The sequence below is a fragment of the Myotis brandtii genome, unplaced genomic scaffold (assembly GCF_000412655.1).
Source record: "Myotis brandtii unplaced genomic scaffold, ASM41265v1 scaffold68, whole genome shotgun sequence".
In the NCBI taxonomy this organism is placed as follows: domain Eukaryota; kingdom Metazoa; phylum Chordata; class Mammalia; order Chiroptera; family Vespertilionidae; genus Myotis; species Myotis brandtii.
In genome coordinates this window covers 3,445,125-3,463,667 of record NW_005370657.1, presented here as the reverse complement: position 1 = coordinate 3,463,667, position 18,543 = coordinate 3,445,125, and the positions used below count along the sequence as shown (strand labels likewise).

The window sequence follows — 18,543 nt, the reverse complement described above, 5'->3', positions numbered from 1 at the left end:
ATCACAGAATGTTTATACAAGTAAAAGTGCATTAAATCACTTAGAATAGTTACTCCACTCTTCCTCTTAAAGCTGAAGGAAATTCAGTGTGCAGGAGGCAAACCTAATCAGACTGAATCCACTAAATAAGTCCAGACTTCATGATGGCCCCACATCTACACCTAAACCTGCCGGGAGCGTGGGTGGGGTTAGGACCAGCTCAAGGGCTGGGGAAGCCACAGAGGAGTTAGTTGGACTCCCACAGCTGTGCTGTAGCTGCCTCTGGAGAGCCCTGAACGACTCGAATTTCAGGATTCTCTCCTGGAACAGCTGATAAAGCTACCTCTTCCACATCAAAATTACAGAACAGAAGGGACTCCTGTTTTGTGTCCCCAACAGGTAAATGGAAAATACCATTCTAAACAGGATAGACATCTTCAGGGAAGAGGTAGGTAAGTGAATGGGTCACTCGGCTGGCAGAGAGCCTGAGCTGGGACAAAGGTGATGCTGCCTTGCTTGGTACCTCTAGGTCTGTGGAAATGTAGCAGGTTAACTGCAAATCCTTGTTTTTCTGTCAGATATATTTCATATATTTTAACCCTAAGCGTAATTGAGAAACAGAACTTAACAGGCTAACTGATAGTAAATTTTAAAGGAGCTCCAGTTACTAATTCAGTTTTTTATTTAACCAGTGAAACTTTCATCAAACTAAATCAATAAACAGTTTCCCTTTAGATTTGATATTGTGGCTTATCCAAGGCAAGCATGGTCCCTTTCTTTAGCAATACAAGTTGTTGTCAGTCACTACCAGAGCCATCTGCATGTATCAAGTCCTGTAGCCAGCTGGGGGCTGTCTGGATACCATATATGAATGTAGTGTCATCTTAAATGGGGGTAGGGTGAGGAAGAAAGATGGCAGGCCACCTCCAATGTTTTGGTCAAGGCTGGGGGGAGGGACAGCTGCTGCCTCCTCTGAATACAGCAGATTGTCCTTAACAGTAGAAAAGTAATTAGCACTTGCTCAGTGCTAAAACCCAGAATCAAGAGCAAAGTAAATGAAATGCCACCACTGCTTCAGAGGGAAGCAGATGCCAGGGAACACTAGCGAAACTACAAAGGGACAGGAATCCCAACTTCAGAAATAATCTCTCGATGCTCCAATTTTCCTTTGGGAACACCACTAACTGGATTTTATAATACAGAAGACATTTTAGCTATAAAAAATAGTTTTAAATGGTTTACCGGCAACCTATCCAAGACAAGTACATTTATTAAGAAGGCAATTGAGTGTATTTGGATCTTCTTACACATTTGCTTGTTTTCTTCAATAAAATGAGATACTGTCAGTTGCATAGTCATTGCTCCACACTGGCTTTCGAGTATCTTAAGATGTACACATCTGAATTTCCAGGTAGTTTGAGAAACAAGGTAAAATATTTTCATGAAAGGTTAAAAAGCCTCTTCTAACTCATCTGAACCCAATCATGCTACCAAGGAAGGGGAATTTTTAAAAGCCACCCCCACTGAGTTCGCTGGTGGCAGAAGCAGGTGAGTCTGGCCTATGGGCACCATTTCAAAGGGCTTTTTGTCCAGCATCGTCACTACAGGATGGATTAGTTGCCTCCTCTCTGCCAGATGCTGACAGCTTCAGCTTTAAGTACTAACAAAAGTTAGAAATTCAGGTGCAGGCGTGCTAGCCAGAGCTGGGATTTTAGCAGCACTAGAAATGTGGGTAGTGCCAGGACCCTCCCATTTGTGACTGAATGACGGGATCCGCTGCCTCCTGAGGTCCTAATCAGCCTGCAGGGAAGTGGCCCTTAGGTCTTGTAAACAATGTGTAGACGCTTGTACAAAATACTGCAGTTACAGTGATGAAAAACCCACCCAGGCTGGTGTGTCAGTGTTCTTTTCACAGAAAGAGTGTCAGCCCACGGAGCTCCATCCTTGGGTAGTTCCATCTAGGACCATGGTATCCGAGGGTTGGAGATGGATGGCCGGATGCTGCCTTTGGGAGCTGGCTTGGACCCAAACCATGACATCTGTGTTTGAAACAGAAAAGACTCCTGAGATGAGAATCAGGAATAGGTGCAGAGGGCACTGAAAGAGCCCTCCCCCACCCCTGGGTGGCCCCTCCTGCCCTCCATGCACCCTGACTTCGGCTGTGACCAGAGCAGTGAAAATGGCTGTAGTGACAGATCCGTAGGGCTGAGCCCATTCTAAATATGGGAGGGAAACAGGAGTGAAAACTGAGTTGGCAAAACAGGTGGAATTGCAGGTATCTTTTCCTTAAATTTTTTTTTTGCTATTACATAATTTATGCAGATTCTTTTAAAATATATTTTCTCTTTTTCTTTTTTAAGTCTGGGTGCTGGGCCAGACCTGGGGCTATTGACAAAGTGATATCAATTGCTTTGGAAAACAAGGTCTGTTGGTCAAGTACAGCAGAGACCTGTGGGCACAAAGCATGTGCTCAGTAAATACTGCCCGAGTCAAGTTCATCCAAAAGCACCTCTGAAGCTGATACCGCCGCTGTGGGCTGCTCTCACCTGCCAGTGCTGGGAACACTAGCTACATGTTTTGAAGCTGGACAGCAGGCCAGGGAACCCTACCTTATACTCCAGGGTTTCTTTGAGCATGTTCTCTTCCTCTTGTGAAAAGTTCAGCAATACTGACACAGCTTTTATGAGATGAAAGGCCTGAAACAAAGTAAGTTTTGCTGCCTTGGGTCCAAGTGGTGGTGGTGCTGGTGCTGGTGGTGGGAGTTGGGGCTTAATGGCAGCATTTCTGGTTCTGTTCCTGGTGTGTGCTCCCAACAGTGAGCAAAGACCATGCAGAGGTCTGAGCAATGACAGGTTCTCTTTCTCCCTCCATCTTTTACTTCGGGGACTGACAAGATGACCAGGACATCCACAGCAGCTCTGCTCTGCAGAGGATGCGGAAATGCTGGGCTGATTCAGCTGCCTTGACTCTGGCCTCCACATCCAAACCACATCCCCTCCCAGGAGCTAGTTCCCTACTAGGTGCCCCCTTCTTGCTGCTCAAGTAGCAAGTCATTGTCGGCTGGAGAAATGACCAAGGGTCCACACTTATAGTCAAATTGGAATGCGAAAGAGAAAGAAATGGGTGTGGTGGGAAGCCATGCAGGACTCTGACAAATAAGCCAGGCCCCGGGGTAGAACTCGGTACCAAATGCAATTCAGAAGCCCTGTACCTCGGATTCCCGACAGGACATGAATTTTAAAACCACGTGTTTAAGGTACTCGAAGTTGATTTCGCGGGCATCAGGCAGGTCAGCGTTATTTGTGACAGAAGGGGCCATGTTTGGCATCTCAGGGCCAGGCTTCTCCCGGACTTCGAAAAGCTCATTATCGGGTCTGATTTTCTGAAAAACCAAAGAAAAGATGCTACATTGAACTGCTCAAGACAGGTCAGAAAATCACGTGGGAGATTCACCCGACCCATACTGTGATCACCTGCTGGTCCTCTGGCCCCCCTTCCTCCCAAGGAGGAATTGCCAGCAATCAGCAATTGCCTGAAGATAGCTCAGCTCCTCCAGGTGGGGTGGACAGTTGAGAGGAGGGAACAAGGTCCCTGGGGAAGTTCAGACATTTCCTGTGTCAGGACACATGCCCTGCGGCGGTGAGCACCTCAGCCAGGGCAGAGGTCCTGCTCTCCTATGTTTGGGCCTGGCACTCTGCCATTCACATGCGGTACACCCATCATCTCACTAACTTCTCAGACAACATACAGGCTGGAGAAGGAGGGCATATGCCTGCGGTCACACAGCCACTTCATAGAAGCATGTTCAACCTGGCAGGGCTGCTGTCCCACCAGCCAACATTGCGAAGACCCCTTGCAATCAATGGAAGGGCAGGGGAAGGGAAGCATCATCAAGCAGCAAGGAACCCCAGGGGACCAGAAAGGGAACAGGCAGCAGGGAGAGGAGGGCACTCACCAGTTCCTTCTGCAGCGTCTTTTTGAGTTCCAGCATCCTCTGCTGCATCTGCTTTATGGCCTGAGACAAATCCCCAACCCCAGACAAAAGCCACTCAGTAAATGCACATTTCACCATCTTTAAGGGGAAGGACAACAGAACAAACAGACACTCTTGGGTCCCCATACACCTGTTAGAAGTCCCTGCTTTGTCTCCTGAGAGGCTTATGCTGTCACACCTGTGTACCTGCTGCTATGGTCTCTTTTCCTTACATGGAGCTGCTTGCACATATTTGCTCTTCTTTAAAAAATGTTTTTTATTGATTTTTAGAGAGAGAGGGAGAGAGAGGGATAGAGAGATAAAATAATCAATGAGAGAGGACCATCATCCATCAGCTGCCTCCTGCACACCCTCTATTGGGGATCAAGCTCACAACCCAGCATGTGCCCTGAGACTGGGAACCAGTGACCTCTTAGTTCCTGGGGTGATGCTCAAACACTGAGCCACACCAGCTGGGCCACATATTTGCTTCTGAAGCCTGTCAATGGCCACCAAAGTCACCGTTTACCCCTCTACGGAGCACCCAATACCCCAGTGGGGACAGGTCAGAGGCCAGGAAAATCCCAGGAAAGTCCTCAGGGCTGCTCCCAGTGCCTGCCTCCCTACGTTGCACAGCTAGAAACATCTCTGTACAGTCTATTTCATCCTTCAGAATTACATGTATGTGCTATGATTTCCCAATCAGGCCAGAATTCATGGTTCTCGTCATCATCATTGCTCTCCAGAAATACCATAATTTGCAATGCTTATTTTGAAAAGTATAAAAGGTCATGTTTTTTCCTGTACAATCCACCAACATTGGGTTTTACATTTTTTTACTTATTTTTTAAAAATTTACCTTTATTGTTGAAAGTATTACAGATGACTCCCTTTTTGTCCACACTGACCCCCCTTCCCCCTCCCTCCTTTCCCCCAGGGCTTTCACCATACTACTGTGTCCTTGAATTATGCATATAAGTTCTTTGGTTAATCTCCCCCCCCACACCCACCTTCCCTCTGAGATTCTTCAGTCTGTTTCATGCTTCTCTGTCTCTGGATCCATTTTGTTCATCAGTTTATTTTGTTCATTAGATTTCACATATGAGTGAGATCATGTGATACTTGGCTTATTTCACTTAGCATAATACTTTCCAGATCTCTCTATGCTGTCTCAAAGGGTAAGAGACCCTTCCTTTTTTACAGCTGCACAGTATTCCATGGTGTAAATTTACTTATTTTTTTTAGTGAGTTTAATTAGTATTATAACCTTACATGTATTTTTTTGGGGGGGGCCGATTAATCCTCGCTTGAGGATATTTTTCCTTCTTCCTTTTTTTTTTTTTTAAAGAGAGAGTGGAAGGGAGGGAGAGAGAAACATCGATGTAAGAGATTCATTGACTGGTTGCCTCCTCTACATGCCCCGACCTGGGGCCGGGGATCCAGCCTGCAACCAAGGTACATGCCCTTGACTGGAATCGAATCTGAGACCCTTCAATCCTCAGGCCGATGCTCTATCCACTGAGCCAAATCGTCCAGGGCCTTAAGTGTAATTTATTACTCATTCCATTAATCACTAGAAAGGCTGAACTGTGTTCCCAATGAAAAAATTTACTATATAAGCAGCAGTACAAGAAAAAATTTTAAATAAAAATTTCTCCAAAGTCTCACAACTGTAACACATCACAATGAGATTTTCTCATGGATTCCTAGTCCATGTCACTCTTGCATCGAATAGGTACAATTCTGAATAGTATTTTTCATTTATCAGAGTTTTCACAGCTTCCTACAGTTTTCCTAATTAAACTTTCAATGTGACAGTAACTCTAGGGGATTCCCATGTTTTAGTGTATAGCTGAGTTTCCATTTTTTAAGAAATTTTTATTTATTGATTTTTTTAAGAGAGAGAGAGAAAGAGAAAGAAACATTGATTTGTAGTTCCACTTATTTGTGCATTCATTGGTTGCTTCTTGTATGTGCCCTGGCCAGAGACCAAACCCACAACCTTGGCATATCCGATGACACTCTAACCAACTGAACTACCCGGCCAAGGCTTGAGTTTCCATTTTTAAACAAAGCTGTACTATGTTTTGTTTTCTCAAGAGAGGTTTCCCCGCAGTCTCTCTAGAGCATCAGTTCTCAACCTGTGGGTCGCGACCCCTTTGGGGGTCGAACGACCCTTTCACAGGGGTCGCCTAAGACCATCAGAAAACACATATATAATTACATATTGTTTTTGTGATTAATCACTATGCTTTAATGATGTTCAATTTGTAACAATGAAAATACATCCTGCATATCAGATATTTACATTACGATTCATAACAATAGCAAAATTACAGTTATGAAGTAGCAACGAAAATAATTTTATGGTTGGGATTCACTACAACATGAGGAACTGTATTAAAGGGTCTTGGTATTAGGAAGGTTGAGAACCACTGCTCTAGAGGAAGGAGAGGATTGGGTGAGAGGATCCTGAGAGTCTTGTCAAGTACATTAAACTGCCCCCACTACACTCCACTTAATAAAATGGTAATGGGCTGTTTCAATTTGTATTCTCTTGGTTGACCATGAGACTGGACATTCCTCCAAAAGTACATTTGCTATTTTATGTTACTCGATTTTCTAGGATTTTGGCTCATTCATTCATTTATCCAACAAATATTGATTGAGTCCCTACTATGGGCTGTCCTAGAGGCTGGGGAAATAGCAATCAACAAACAAAAATATGTTTGCCCTCAGGAGGGCAAAGTGTCAAAACCAAATATAAAGCCTATCAGAAGGCATGGAGAAAAAGAGCACGGCAAGGGGCTAGGCAATTCTGGTGGTGAGGGCTCACAGGGACAGCTGGGAGGCCTCACTGACAAAATGGTACCATAAAGGAAGTGAAGGTCAATGGAGGAAGAATCTTCCAGAAAGAAGGCTCAGTGAGTGCAAAGGCCCTGATGGTGCTTGACCGTCACAGTGGGCAAGGCCAATGTGCCTGAGAGGGGGAGTGGGGATAGCAGAGGAGGGCGGTGAAAAGGGTAATAGGGGCAGGGCTTTGTGGGCCTCTGCAAGGACTTGGCTTTTATAGAGAGAAGGGAGATAGGCTAGAATCCCAACACCATCTAGGGAAGGCTGGCAGCGGTGGTGGGGCTGAGAAGCAGCTGGCACGATATCAAGGGAGATCCAAAAGGATTTGTTAATGTTTGGATGTCAAGGACGACACCGAGATTTCTGCCCTTTCCTGAGGTAGGAAAGATGGCAGTAGCTGCAAGGGAGCACGGACATCTGGAGTTTGGTTTTGGATGTTTTAAGCTTCAGATGCCTTTTAGATACAGAGCAGATCAGTGCAGGCATCTAGAGTTCATGGGAGCTGTCCGGAGTTGAGACATGGATGTGGGAGCCGGCAGTGTGCAGTTTGGGTGAGATCACAAGGGAGTGAGTACAATTTAGAGAAAAGGTCTGAGGGCTGGACCCTGAGGCACACAGTGTTTGTGCACTTTTCTGTGTCTATTTTATATTTCACAGGAAAAGATTAAATGTGAATGTGGGGGGAAGAGAGGGAGAGGAAAGAAGGGGGGGGGGGAGGGGGGAGGAGAAGGAAAATGAACACTTTTCCCCTTTGTTAAAGATCTAAAAAAAAAAAAAGACAATCACACAATTTGGGGGCAGAATTTCAGGCCAGAGCATAGTCCACACATTGAACTTCACAGGGCACTTTAAAAACCAGGATCAAAGGAGACCTGCATTTACAATTGCAGAGGCCTGCTGGGGAGGGGAATCATCACACTGAATTAGCCTCTACCAAATACCAGGAATTTTACAGGACAGCTCACACTTTCATGTCACCCTCAAAGGCAGATCTCACTGCTATCACTTCACAGCTGTAGAAAGAAAGGCCACAGGAGAGGTGAGAACAGGGTCCAACAGGACAAAACTGGTGACAGCAGAGGAGGCTGGGAACACCTAGATTTGCTGCTGCTCAAGCGCTGATCCTCTGGACATTGTCTCCCGTGGGAGGCAGGGGAGGAGACTGGGGGAGTGTGAAAGGAAGACAAAAATGCAGAGAGAAATAGAAGAGGAAAACCAGGAAAAATCCCTTTTAATGAAAGAGTATCTCCCCAGGAGGTGCCCAAGGAGCATCAGCAAAATTCTCAGAAGGGACTGCGGCACAAGGACAGGGAAGGGCAGAGATATAAAGAGCCGAGGTAAAGAGCACCCTTACCTTATTTCTCTCTAGAAGTTGCTGCTCCAAGTCCTGTTTTTCCTTCTGTAGCTGCTCTAGGTCCATGGCCCCCACCTCACCATTTGGTATCCCCTCTGCAGGCGGAAGCTGGTATGCAGGCTCACGCACAGCCCTCGACCTTGAGGTTACCTACAGGGTGGGACAGCAAGTTGAGAGCCAGGACAGGGGTCAAGCTAAGCCACAGGTCCATGGGGCTGGGGGGTGGGGGTGGGGGGTGGACGGGACAGGGACCAGACTCGTTCCAAAGGTGTGGACTGCTGTGCTCTAACTGCCAAGAACCAAACAGACTATGGAGAGCCCGGCCAACGCCTTCCGGAGGGACAATCCACTTTCCACGCAGCAAGTCTGCCTGAAGGAAAGGGCCATAACACCTGATCGCTGACAGGCTCCTCAAGACTCACAACCTCCAAGTCAGTTAAGCAGCCCCACCTTAAAGAAAGCTAAGGTATCCCCAGGCTAGTGAACCCAGCAAGCTTCCTTGTGTCTGCCCATGGCCGCCTCCTACTGGCAGACTGCAGCTCTGCCCTGTGGTTTGCTGCCATACACCATGGCCTGGCGGGCTGGCATGGGACTTACCTGGAGCTCGCTGACTGAGAGTGCCAACCCCTGTTCCTGGCCTGGCAGCCTCAGCAGGTCCTCCCGCCCAGCAGCTGCTTCGGGTTCCTCTGCCCTTAGGTTTCTCAGGGCCTGCAGCTCACTGCGCAGCTGGTGTGCCTGCAGCAGGGCAGCGTCATGACCTAGGCCGGGCAGAGGAGGGTGAGCCCAGTGACTCCATGCTGCTTCATGCCTGGGCCACCTCAGGGTGGGGGTGCTGGGCAGGAACAGGGCAGACCCCTCACCTTTTTTCAGCTGGAGAATCTCCTGCTCTTTCTGGAGAATCGCAGCCGTGCTTTCCTGCAGACTCTGCTCCTTCTCATCTACTATGGATGTCAGGTTAGCAGCCTTGGAGAAAAAAACCACGCTGAGAGAAGGCTGGCAGCAGTGAGCCCATCTCCTCCAAGGACTCCCTCCTTTTCCACTCCCCAGGCCTCCAGAGAATCCCTCCCTGAAGTCCACAGCCTAGAACATGCCCCAAGCTCACCTTTGCTCAGAATCATGCACACACCAATTCTCCTTGGCAGGGGCCCTGCAGATGGGCACTCGCCCTCACTGCCTCTCTGGCCTGCACTGGGCCACCCAGAGAAGTGGCCATTTTGCTCAGCCTTTCAACAAGCTGGTTGTAAGCGTAACTTCTAGGTCCCCTGTGCCTGTGACATGCCTGGCATTTTCTATACACGACCTCATTATGATACCCTGGAAGGTGCGATCATCCTAGAGTCATTTCAAAGGCAACTCTGAGACTTTATGAACTTACCCAAGGCCTAGAGCCAACTCACTAGGAGATCTGGGGCTGATGCTGACTTTGTCTTCAAAGGAGGTTCTTTCCACCCTCCCTTCTGAGAGCTCACTGGTATATGGCCCACCTCACAGAATTAATGCCCTGTAGGTACCTGGGCATGGGCCCTTCCAGGGTGATGTTTATAAAATAACTGACCATCACAAATCCAAAGGCCATCCTGTGGGGTGAAGGTTTCTTTGTAACATTTTCCTCCTACTGTTCTAGAGACTTCCAGGGAATCACACAGCTGCCAGCATTCCTGAGACCTGGGCCACACCCTGCCCTGGACAGATGGGGAGGTAGGCTGTTCCTGCCTGGACTGAAGTGAAGGCATGACTCTTCAGCTTACCTGTTGCTGAAACTCTTCCCTCTGCTTCCGCACCTCCTCCAGGGCTTGAGCCATTGCCACACTCACAATTTCTCTTTGGCTCCATTCTTCCTATAATTCAGAAAATGGGTCGGAGGTTGAGGCCAATAACTCAGCACATATTTTTTTAGCTCTTACTTCACATGAAGCCCACAGAGGGAGTACTGTCTTGCAGGGCTAGACTAACATTGTTCCTGCTTCCCAAGGTTCCCAGGCTGCCCTCTCACTGCAGTGCCTTCTGTATCCCTCTGAAAACTGCCCTGGGGACAACCCAGCAGCCTCTCTGGAAACTAGCATCACATGCGCACAGCAGCCAGACTCAGGCCAAGGCTGTGGGACCTAGAATTAGAAGAGCTGGTCTAGTGAAATTAACACAGAAGAAGAGAGACTCGGGCTCGTGTGAATGGTGTAGTGCACCGGAACAATTCAGTTACAGAAAAAATAATAAACAATTATTGAATTGTAATAGGGCAAAATGTCACAGGTTCACCAAACCTACCCATTTTACTGGAGAGAAAACCGAGGCTCTAAGAGGTTAAGAAAGCTGCTCAAGCCAGCACCTGAGCTCAGAGCCAAGCCTTTGGAGGCTACACTCCAGCACCCAGACTAACTTCTACCCCGAGCAAGGCTACCTCACTGGCCTTTCCTCAGAGTGCAGGGATTATCTCCTGACAGACACATCAGTCCTCTTCCCTGAGACATGCCATGCTCACCCATCAACCCCCAGATAAATACTATGACTTCTCAGTTGCCCACATTACTGGTCAGAGATGTCTGCTGTTTCTATCTACCTAGAATCAGCCCCCTTTATTTAGATAAGAGCCTCATTGTTGTTATTCTCCACTCCCAACCCAGCAATTCTGTATGGTTCTGGCTAATAATGATGCCCCCACTTTGTGGCTACAAGGTAAGCATGTGGTTCAGGTCTGGCCAATCACAGTACCTCATTCCCTTGGCCAAATCAATCTGTCCACAGATGAATCAATCAGAATCCCTTTTTATATCCAAATCCTTTTTATATTAAGGTGAAGCTGGGGAGAGGCCCTCTTGGCCCTGCGGTTGCTAAGCTGGAATGTTACCAGCTTGGAGTGGCTGTGGTGACATTTCCTGATCTGTAGGATGCAGCCTACATCATGGAGAAAAGCAAGGACAAGAGTTGGATGACCCCCAAGGCAAGAGACAGCATGGAATAGGAGAGAAGAACCTGAGGCCCCCAGATTCCAGTCAGACAAGTGTTTCTGGTTCTGTGAGCTACTCAAGTCCTCCTACAAAATCTCCCTTTCCACTCCTGCCAATACAAGTGGGTTATTGGAGGAGGATGACAGTCTTGTGGCCAGTGGCATTCTGGATCCCACTGTGGAGTTGTCGGAATTGACCTTCTGTGAGTCCACTTCTAGTAGTCAAGGAAAATTGGTGCCTGAACTCAAAAGGCTGAAGGTGGGACCCTGAACTACCCTCACTGGGGACGCTCTGTTGATACAGGAGCAAAAGGTCTCAGGCTGGCGAAGCTGTGAAACCCTGCCTGGCCTGTGGGCCCAGGAGGGGAGGGGATAGGTCATGCCTCTGCAGCAGCCCTTCTGGGGAAGTTCAGGAGACGCTAGGATTGCTATGTCTAAGAGGGCAGGACGCAGACTATGCAGACCGTAAGAGAGAAGACAGGGAAGCAGGGCAGGGAGCAGGGATTCAGCACCTCCATGCCAGGAACTGCACTGAGCACTTTCCAGCCATGGTCACACTTAATCCTCAGAGTGATCTTCTGGAGGTCACAGGTTTAAACAAAAAACCCCCAAAAACTGAATTCCCCCAAGAATCAGCTAGTGTAGGGCTAGGCTGGCACACAGAACTGAGTCAACGTGGCTCTAAACCTGTGCTGTTGCCACAGACACTTGCGCCTCAGGACCACGGGATTCGCGGCTGACTGGCACAGCTCGGGTTTGCTGAGGCGCCACCACGCCACCACATGTGCAGCTCTCTGCACCTGGGAATGACTTCCCTGAGAGGCTCAGGGAACAGCTGTTTTGAAAAATACAATTCCACATATGTATGCACCTAAAAAGAGTGCTTCAAAGAACTTGAAGCAAAGATTGACAGAAGTAAAAGGAGCAAGAGACAAATGCATGATCACAGTGGAAGATTCAGCACACCCCTCTCAGTACTAATGGAACAAGCAGACAAAAAAATATATAAAAATAAGAGAACAGATTTGAACAATACTACCAACTTGATCTAATTAGCACTTACAGAATATTCTCCCTAACAGTAGTAGAAATATATTCTTTTCAAGTGCACTGAAATATTTACCAAGATAGACTATAGGCTGCATCTTAAAACAAGTCTAAAAAATATCAGGATGAAATCAGTTAGGTTATTATCTGACCATCATGGTATTAAACGAGAAATCCCAGACGTTGAGAAAATTCCCCAAATATCTGGAAATTAACCACACTTCTAAACAGCCCATGCGCTGGCTTTTAAGATACTGCTCTCAGCCCACATCCGCCCTTCTCTATTCTGCTTTGTGATGCTGCACCTGGGACTCTGCAAACCACTTTTTGTGCATCCAGCTGGCTCCATATTAATCTCTGCCAACAGGGGGAAGCTGGAGGGAGACTGTAAGGCAGGAGGAGGAAGAAAAAGGCTTGCTCCTTCACTCAGCTTCGTTTCCAACACTTGGGGCTGAATTCATTCACTGCCCTACCCGCTAACACACACACACGCCAGTGTACAGCATCCCCCACCCGGAGGCCTGAGTCAGACCTGTGGGGTTCCTCGTCTTAATTCCTAAATTTAATAATTCCAACTTCTTCCCTTAATTCCCTTAGTCCTGGGTTGGAAGCTGCTTTCTTCAGTTGCTACCTTTGAGATATCTTTTAACTGTTTCAGTGCTGGATTAAAAACTTTACATTAGAACGTAAACTCTCATTCAAATAACTGGGGTGGTTCCTCTCTGCTGACTGGACCATGAGACATACCATCGGTCAGATTTACTGTTTCTTCTCATATACATATTTGCAATAATCATTGTTCTTCATTCTTTCTTACCTCCTCACATCTTCCGTACGTCCATCTAGAATTTCTTTTACCTGAAAGGTGCTCTTTAGTACTTCCTTAGGTGCAAGTCTGTTGGTGACTAATTCTTTGTTTTTGTTTTATTGGTTTTCTTTAGTTCTACTACCATGCTGTGTCAGCGTATGGATTTTAAAATTTATCCTGTTTGGATAGAATGGTTCTTACACCTGTACCTGTGACTTACAGCTTTCATCAGTTTGGAAAATTCTCAGCCATTAGCTCTTCAATAATGGCTCCCGACTTCTTTGTTTCATTGCCTTCCAGGCCCCTAATAACACATGCTAGAACACCTCCTGTGTGTCTTTTACCATTTCTTTTCTGTGTTTCATTCTGTCCTTTCTTTCCACTAATTCTCTCGTTGGTTCTAATCTACTATTAAACTCATTCGTTGTTTTTTAAAACAGCTTTATTGAAGCATAACTGATGAATAAAATATATTTAAAGTGTGCAATATGAAGAATTATGGTGAAAGCATCACCACAGTAAAAATAGTGAAAATATCCACCACCTCAAATGTTTCCTCATGTCCTTTTATAATTGACTGCATTAGTGTCAGCTATTGCATTTTTCAGTTCTAAAATTCTAATCTGATTTATTTTCAAAATTGCTGTCTTTTAATAATGAAAGTTTCCAAATCTCTGCTGAAATTTTGTCTTTTATGACAAAATTTATGAGCATGGTAATGTCTGAGCCTCCTCGCAGGTCTTCCTGCTTCTGCACTTGCTTCCTAACAAACCATTCTCCAGAGTTAGAGTTAACCTTTTAAAACAAAACTCACATCTCTTCTCTGCTCAGAGCCTCACGGCTTCCCTGCCACTTCTCCCCTGCTGTCCCCCGCCCACCAAGCAGCACCCACACCCACCTTTATGCTGTTCTCTAAATAAAATAAGCTTTTTTCTGCCTCAGTGCCTTTCTATTTGCTATTTCTTCTGTCTGGAATATTCCTTCCCCAAACATTGACATTGCTGGCCCCTTCTCATTATTCAGAGCTTTTGCTCAAATATCACTGAAGCTGCCCAGGCCTCCATAGCTAAAGCCCTCTCCTCCCTGCTCTGTTCTTCCCCCTGCTTTCTTTTCTTCAGAGCATTCATAACTATTTATCACTTGTTTACTGTTTCTAGTTACAAGCTCCACCAGGGGATGGGAGAGGGTGTGTGTGTTTGTCTTGCTCATTGCCACATCCCAGCACCTACAATGGTGCCCACAGGTACTCAAATGTTTGATGAAGGAATGCATACAAAAAATCTGACCCCAAAGTGCAGGCCCCCACATACAGCTCTACTGCAACAGCACCTACAGAACTTAGCAGATCCTGTTCCTGAAAGCTGACCCCATGCAGGCCCTCAGCTATGGGTGTTCTCAGAGAAGACCTTGGCCAAGGGATCCACAACATCTTTGGGTCATGACCAAGCTGGGCAAGTACTGCAGTGACCCGTCATCCGCTACAGAAAGGGACGGGAGCCTGGAGGCCTATAAGAAAGTGGTGGAGTCTCTCTTTCTTCCTCAGTTATGTCCAGGAAACGAAGGGACAGCATCTGAAAAAGCACCATGTTCTCAGAAGGGGGAGGGTAGCAATCCAGGAGACTGTTTCCTCATTTAGGTACACGGTGCCCAGTGCAAACCAACCAGTCCTGTGACCTTCCGAAGCCTTGCTCTGCTAGTCTCACTGGAAGTCACAAACAGTGGTGCTCTGACAGTGGTTTTCCAGGCAGCTCTTGATGACACAGAGGAAGGGCTGGGCCTTGTGGTGGAGTGAAAATCAGCCCAGCACCACCTCTCAATAACTATGGAACTTGGAGCCTCAAAGGCAGCTGAAAAATGAGGGTAATTCTTCCTACCCTCCAGGATCACTGAGAGGACTTAGTGAGGTGACAATTTCTAGCAAATGCCTAACAGAACTACTGAACAAATGCTAGTTCCACTGCTTCTCCAAGTGAAAGGCATGCTGCTCGTGAGCTAAATACCTTTAGCTTCTTCAGTTCAAGTTGGTGATGTTGTAAAGAACGTTCACACTCATTCTTGCTTTCTTTAAGGAGTGCATTTTCTTGTTCCAGATCCCTCTGCAAAGTGAGAAAAGCATAGATAGAAAGAAAAGGTCGTTACCATATTGCCCCTGGGCACAGTCCTATCTCTTTGACAGGGAATCTTTAAAAATGCCCCCTCCCTTTTTTTTGGGAGATGAGAATGGGGTGGGACAGAGAACTCCTCATAAGAAAGAGGCACTTGATTCTGAAGATCTGGAACAGGGGGAGGGGCCAGAGAAAGTAGAAGCCACTAGGGAAGAATATGAATTTTACAAAGATCGGGAAGAAGCTGATGGGACTGGTCAGGGAGTCCCTGTGCAGCACTAGAAAGTGTCTAGTTGGGAAGATAAAAACTGCTCCCAAATGTGATTCCCTAGTTCAGAGTAGGGCTGGTCTTCCTGTGAACCTGGTGCTGAGCAGCACAACCTCACGCCTTCCTTTACTCACCACCTGACGCTCTGCAGCCGACTGGTCAGCTGCCCGAGCCGTCTCGAGGGCAGCAAGCTGGGCCTCCAGAGCGTGGACGTGCTCCGTGCACTGCTGCTGCAGAGCCAGCACCTGCCGCTGTGCACGGCTGCTCTCCTGGTTTGCGGTGGCCTGCGGGGGTACCAGAGGATAGATATTTGCAAGGACAATGGGGGCCTTATTCTGTTTCTCGGTGACCCATAATGGGTGTCCTATACAAACAACTCTCCTTTCTGACCTTCTCCAGCCTGGGTACTGCCAGGGTCCCCACCTGCAGGCTCAGCCTATTGCCCAGGCCCTGATCTGCTCAGGAGCTAGCATCTGGGATGGGTCTTGGTGCTGGGGGGACAGCTCTGCCCTCCCTCACTGCACTCAGTGCTGCCCTCTGCATATAACCCAGTGATGAACTGGGCTTTGGTATGAGAAGGATGCAGCCTGGTCTTTCTGAGCCTGCTTCCTCTAGAGCAGTGGTTCTCAACCTTCCTAATGCCCGACCCTTTAATACAGTTCCTCATGTTGTGGTGACCCCCAACCATAAAATTATTTGCGTTGCTACTTCATAACTGTAATTTTGCTACTGTTATGAATCGTAATGTAAATATCTGATATGCAGGATGTATTTTCACTGTTACAAATTGAACATAATTAAAGCATAGTGATTAATTACAAAAACAATATGTAATTATATATGTGTTTTCTGATGGTCTTAGGCGACCCCTGTGAAAAGGTCGTTCAACCCCCAAAGGGGTTTCGACCCACAGGTTGAGAACCGTTGCTCTGGAGCAAGCATGTCAAACTCGCTGCTCACAACGAATACTTTTGCGGCCCAGCCAATATAATGGTATGTAAGAAACATTTTAATAAAAATTTCACAACTTAATTTTTACAATATCCTGTTATACATAATTATTAATAACGAGCTACAACATTCGCTAATGACTGATTACTATAATTGTGTTGCATTCATTTCCCTTAACGCGCCTTACGCGTAGGCGCACCATTTCTCTCCACTAATACTAGCAGCAAATATTTTAGCAGCCGATTGCTACATCATTAGTCTTGTACTGACTTGTTTGGTGTGAGCAACAGAAAATATTTCGCTTTCAGAGAACAAGAAAAATAGGTTGATTTGCATTACGCTTATTAATTTGTGCAGTTATTCAGTGTCTGGTAAGTTAATGTTCAAGAAAAAATATTAATTTTTATTAAAATGTTCTATTATTTTATGTCAACTATTACTCATTTTGGCCCTTTGTATTCAGCATGTCTCTATAGAAATAAACCTACGTGTCTATGAAAATTGAAGCTTTTGTTTTTTTACAGCCCACATAAACTTAAACCTTATTTGGCCTGTGTTAGCCTTTGAGTTTGACATGCTTGCTAGAGAATGAGGATAACAGTGCATACCTCTTAGGTCTGCTGCAAGGACTAAATGAAAACATGTGCAGAGTACTTAGCACAGTGTCTGGGACAGGGTAGCCATGCAAAGAATGCCATTTTTATTTCTCTAGTTGCTAACTCAACACCTCTCCTGAGGCTGCAACAATTGGTCAATCCCTCGTCATCCTCTCCCCAAAGCTTGGACCTGTTCTCCACAGCCCTGGCTGCAAGCTGAGGTTTGACTGCCAGTGGAGTTACCACCTGTAATAATCCCACAAAGAGGCTGGGCCCTCTGGCCAGCTGTCAAGTGGGAATTAGCCAGTCCCTGCCTCTCTGGGTAACTCAGAGCCTCCAGCAGGCCTGACTCCTACCTGCAGCTGCCCAGCTGCCCACACCCAGCACAAGTGTATATGAAGTCAGGCCCAGATACCATTCCAGAAGTTGGGGTATCTGCAAAGGCATAAGGGAAGGCATCGAGCCAGGGGTCCTCAAACTACGGCCCGCAGGCCACATGCAAATACAAATATTGTATTTGTTCCCGTTTTGTTTTTTTACTTCAAAATAAGATATGTGCAGTGTGCATAGGAATTTGTTCATAGTTTTTTTTTTAAACTATAGTCCGCCTTCCAACGGTCTGAGGGACAGTGAACTGGCCCCCTGTTTAAAAAGTTTGAGGACCCCTGGCCTAGACCACAGCAGCACAATAGCTACTTACAAGCTCCTGAATCTGAGATTCCTGAGCAGCCACGGCGTCTCTGCTCTGTTTCAGCTTCTCCTCAGAGGCCTGCAGGCTCTGCTCTAGTTCTTTCACCTTAGTGGAAACAGAAGCATTCTTTTTGTTGTTGTTGTTAGTCCTCACCTGAGGATATGTTTCCATTAATTTTTAGAGGGAGTAGAGACAGAGAAACATCAATGCAAGAGAAACACATCTATTGGTTGCCTCCCACATATGCCCCAACTGGGGCCAGGGAACAAGCCTGCAAGCGAGGTGTATGTCCCTGACTGGAATCGAAACCAGGATCTTTCAGTCCGCGGGTCAACGCTCTATCCACTGAACCAAATGGCTAAGGCCAGAAGCATTCTTTTGCTGGTGTGGCTCAGTTGGTTGGAGCATCATCCCATGGACTGGAAGGTTGTGGGTTCGCTTCCCAGTCAGGGCCTGTACGAGAGGTAACCAATTAGTGGGTATAGCTCTCTCACATCAATGTTTCTCTCTCTTCCTCCTTCTCTGAAATAAATTACAAAAAGACAATCTAAAAGTAAAAAGTTTCCTCATCTAAAAAAAAAAAGCTGAGTAACAATAAATGGCTTTAAAAACTAAATTAATGTAAGTCAGAAATCAGGTACATAATTGAAAATTTTATAGGAAAAACATACCCATAAGTCTACTACTATAAAACACTATCATCCTAATATCTTTTCTTCCAGTCTATTTCTATGACTTTTTAAAATAATTTTGTATACGGCCGAAACCGGTTTGGCTCAGTGGATAGAGCGTCGGCCTGCGGACTGAAGGGTCCCGGGTTCGATTCCGGTCAAGGGCACGTACCTGGGTTGCGGGCACATCCCCAGTAGGAGATGTGCAGGAGGCAGCTGGTCGATGTTTCTGATTCTCTCTCTCTCTCCCTTCCTCTCTGTAAAAAATCAATAAAATATATTTTAAAAAAAAAATAATAATTT

The 18,543-nt window shown here is 46.4% G+C and overlaps 1 protein-coding gene across 4 annotated transcripts in view; it reads right to left on the bottom strand.

Annotated features, from left to right (window-relative positions):
• Positions 1 to 1,140: 1,140 nt before the first annotated feature.
• Positions 1,141 to 18,543, bottom strand: part of GOLGA1 (golgin A1) — a 39,587-nt gene continuing 22,184 nt past the window's right edge. For all 4 annotated transcript variants that reach the window (XM_005881511.2, XM_005881513.2, XM_005881512.2 and 1 more), the window contains 11 exons: positions 17,579 to 17,674; positions 15,466 to 15,615; positions 14,959 to 15,054; positions 9,908 to 9,997; positions 9,020 to 9,122; positions 8,757 to 8,917; positions 8,160 to 8,309; positions 3,935 to 3,994; positions 3,191 to 3,361; positions 2,589 to 2,675; positions 1,141 to 2,018 (listed from right to left, as the gene is read on the bottom strand). In XM_005881511.2, the coding sequence (XP_005881573.1) occupies positions 1,938 to 2,018; positions 2,589 to 2,675; positions 3,191 to 3,361; positions 3,935 to 3,994; positions 8,160 to 8,309; positions 8,757 to 8,917; positions 9,020 to 9,122; positions 9,908 to 9,997; positions 14,959 to 15,054; positions 15,466 to 15,615; positions 17,579 to 17,674 (1,245 nt within the window). In that variant the 3' untranslated portion in view covers positions 1,141 to 1,937. The remainder of the gene's footprint in view (positions 2,019 to 2,588; positions 2,676 to 3,190; positions 3,362 to 3,934; positions 3,995 to 8,159; positions 8,310 to 8,756; positions 8,918 to 9,019; positions 9,123 to 9,907; positions 9,998 to 14,958; positions 15,055 to 15,465; positions 15,616 to 17,578; positions 17,675 to 18,543) is intronic.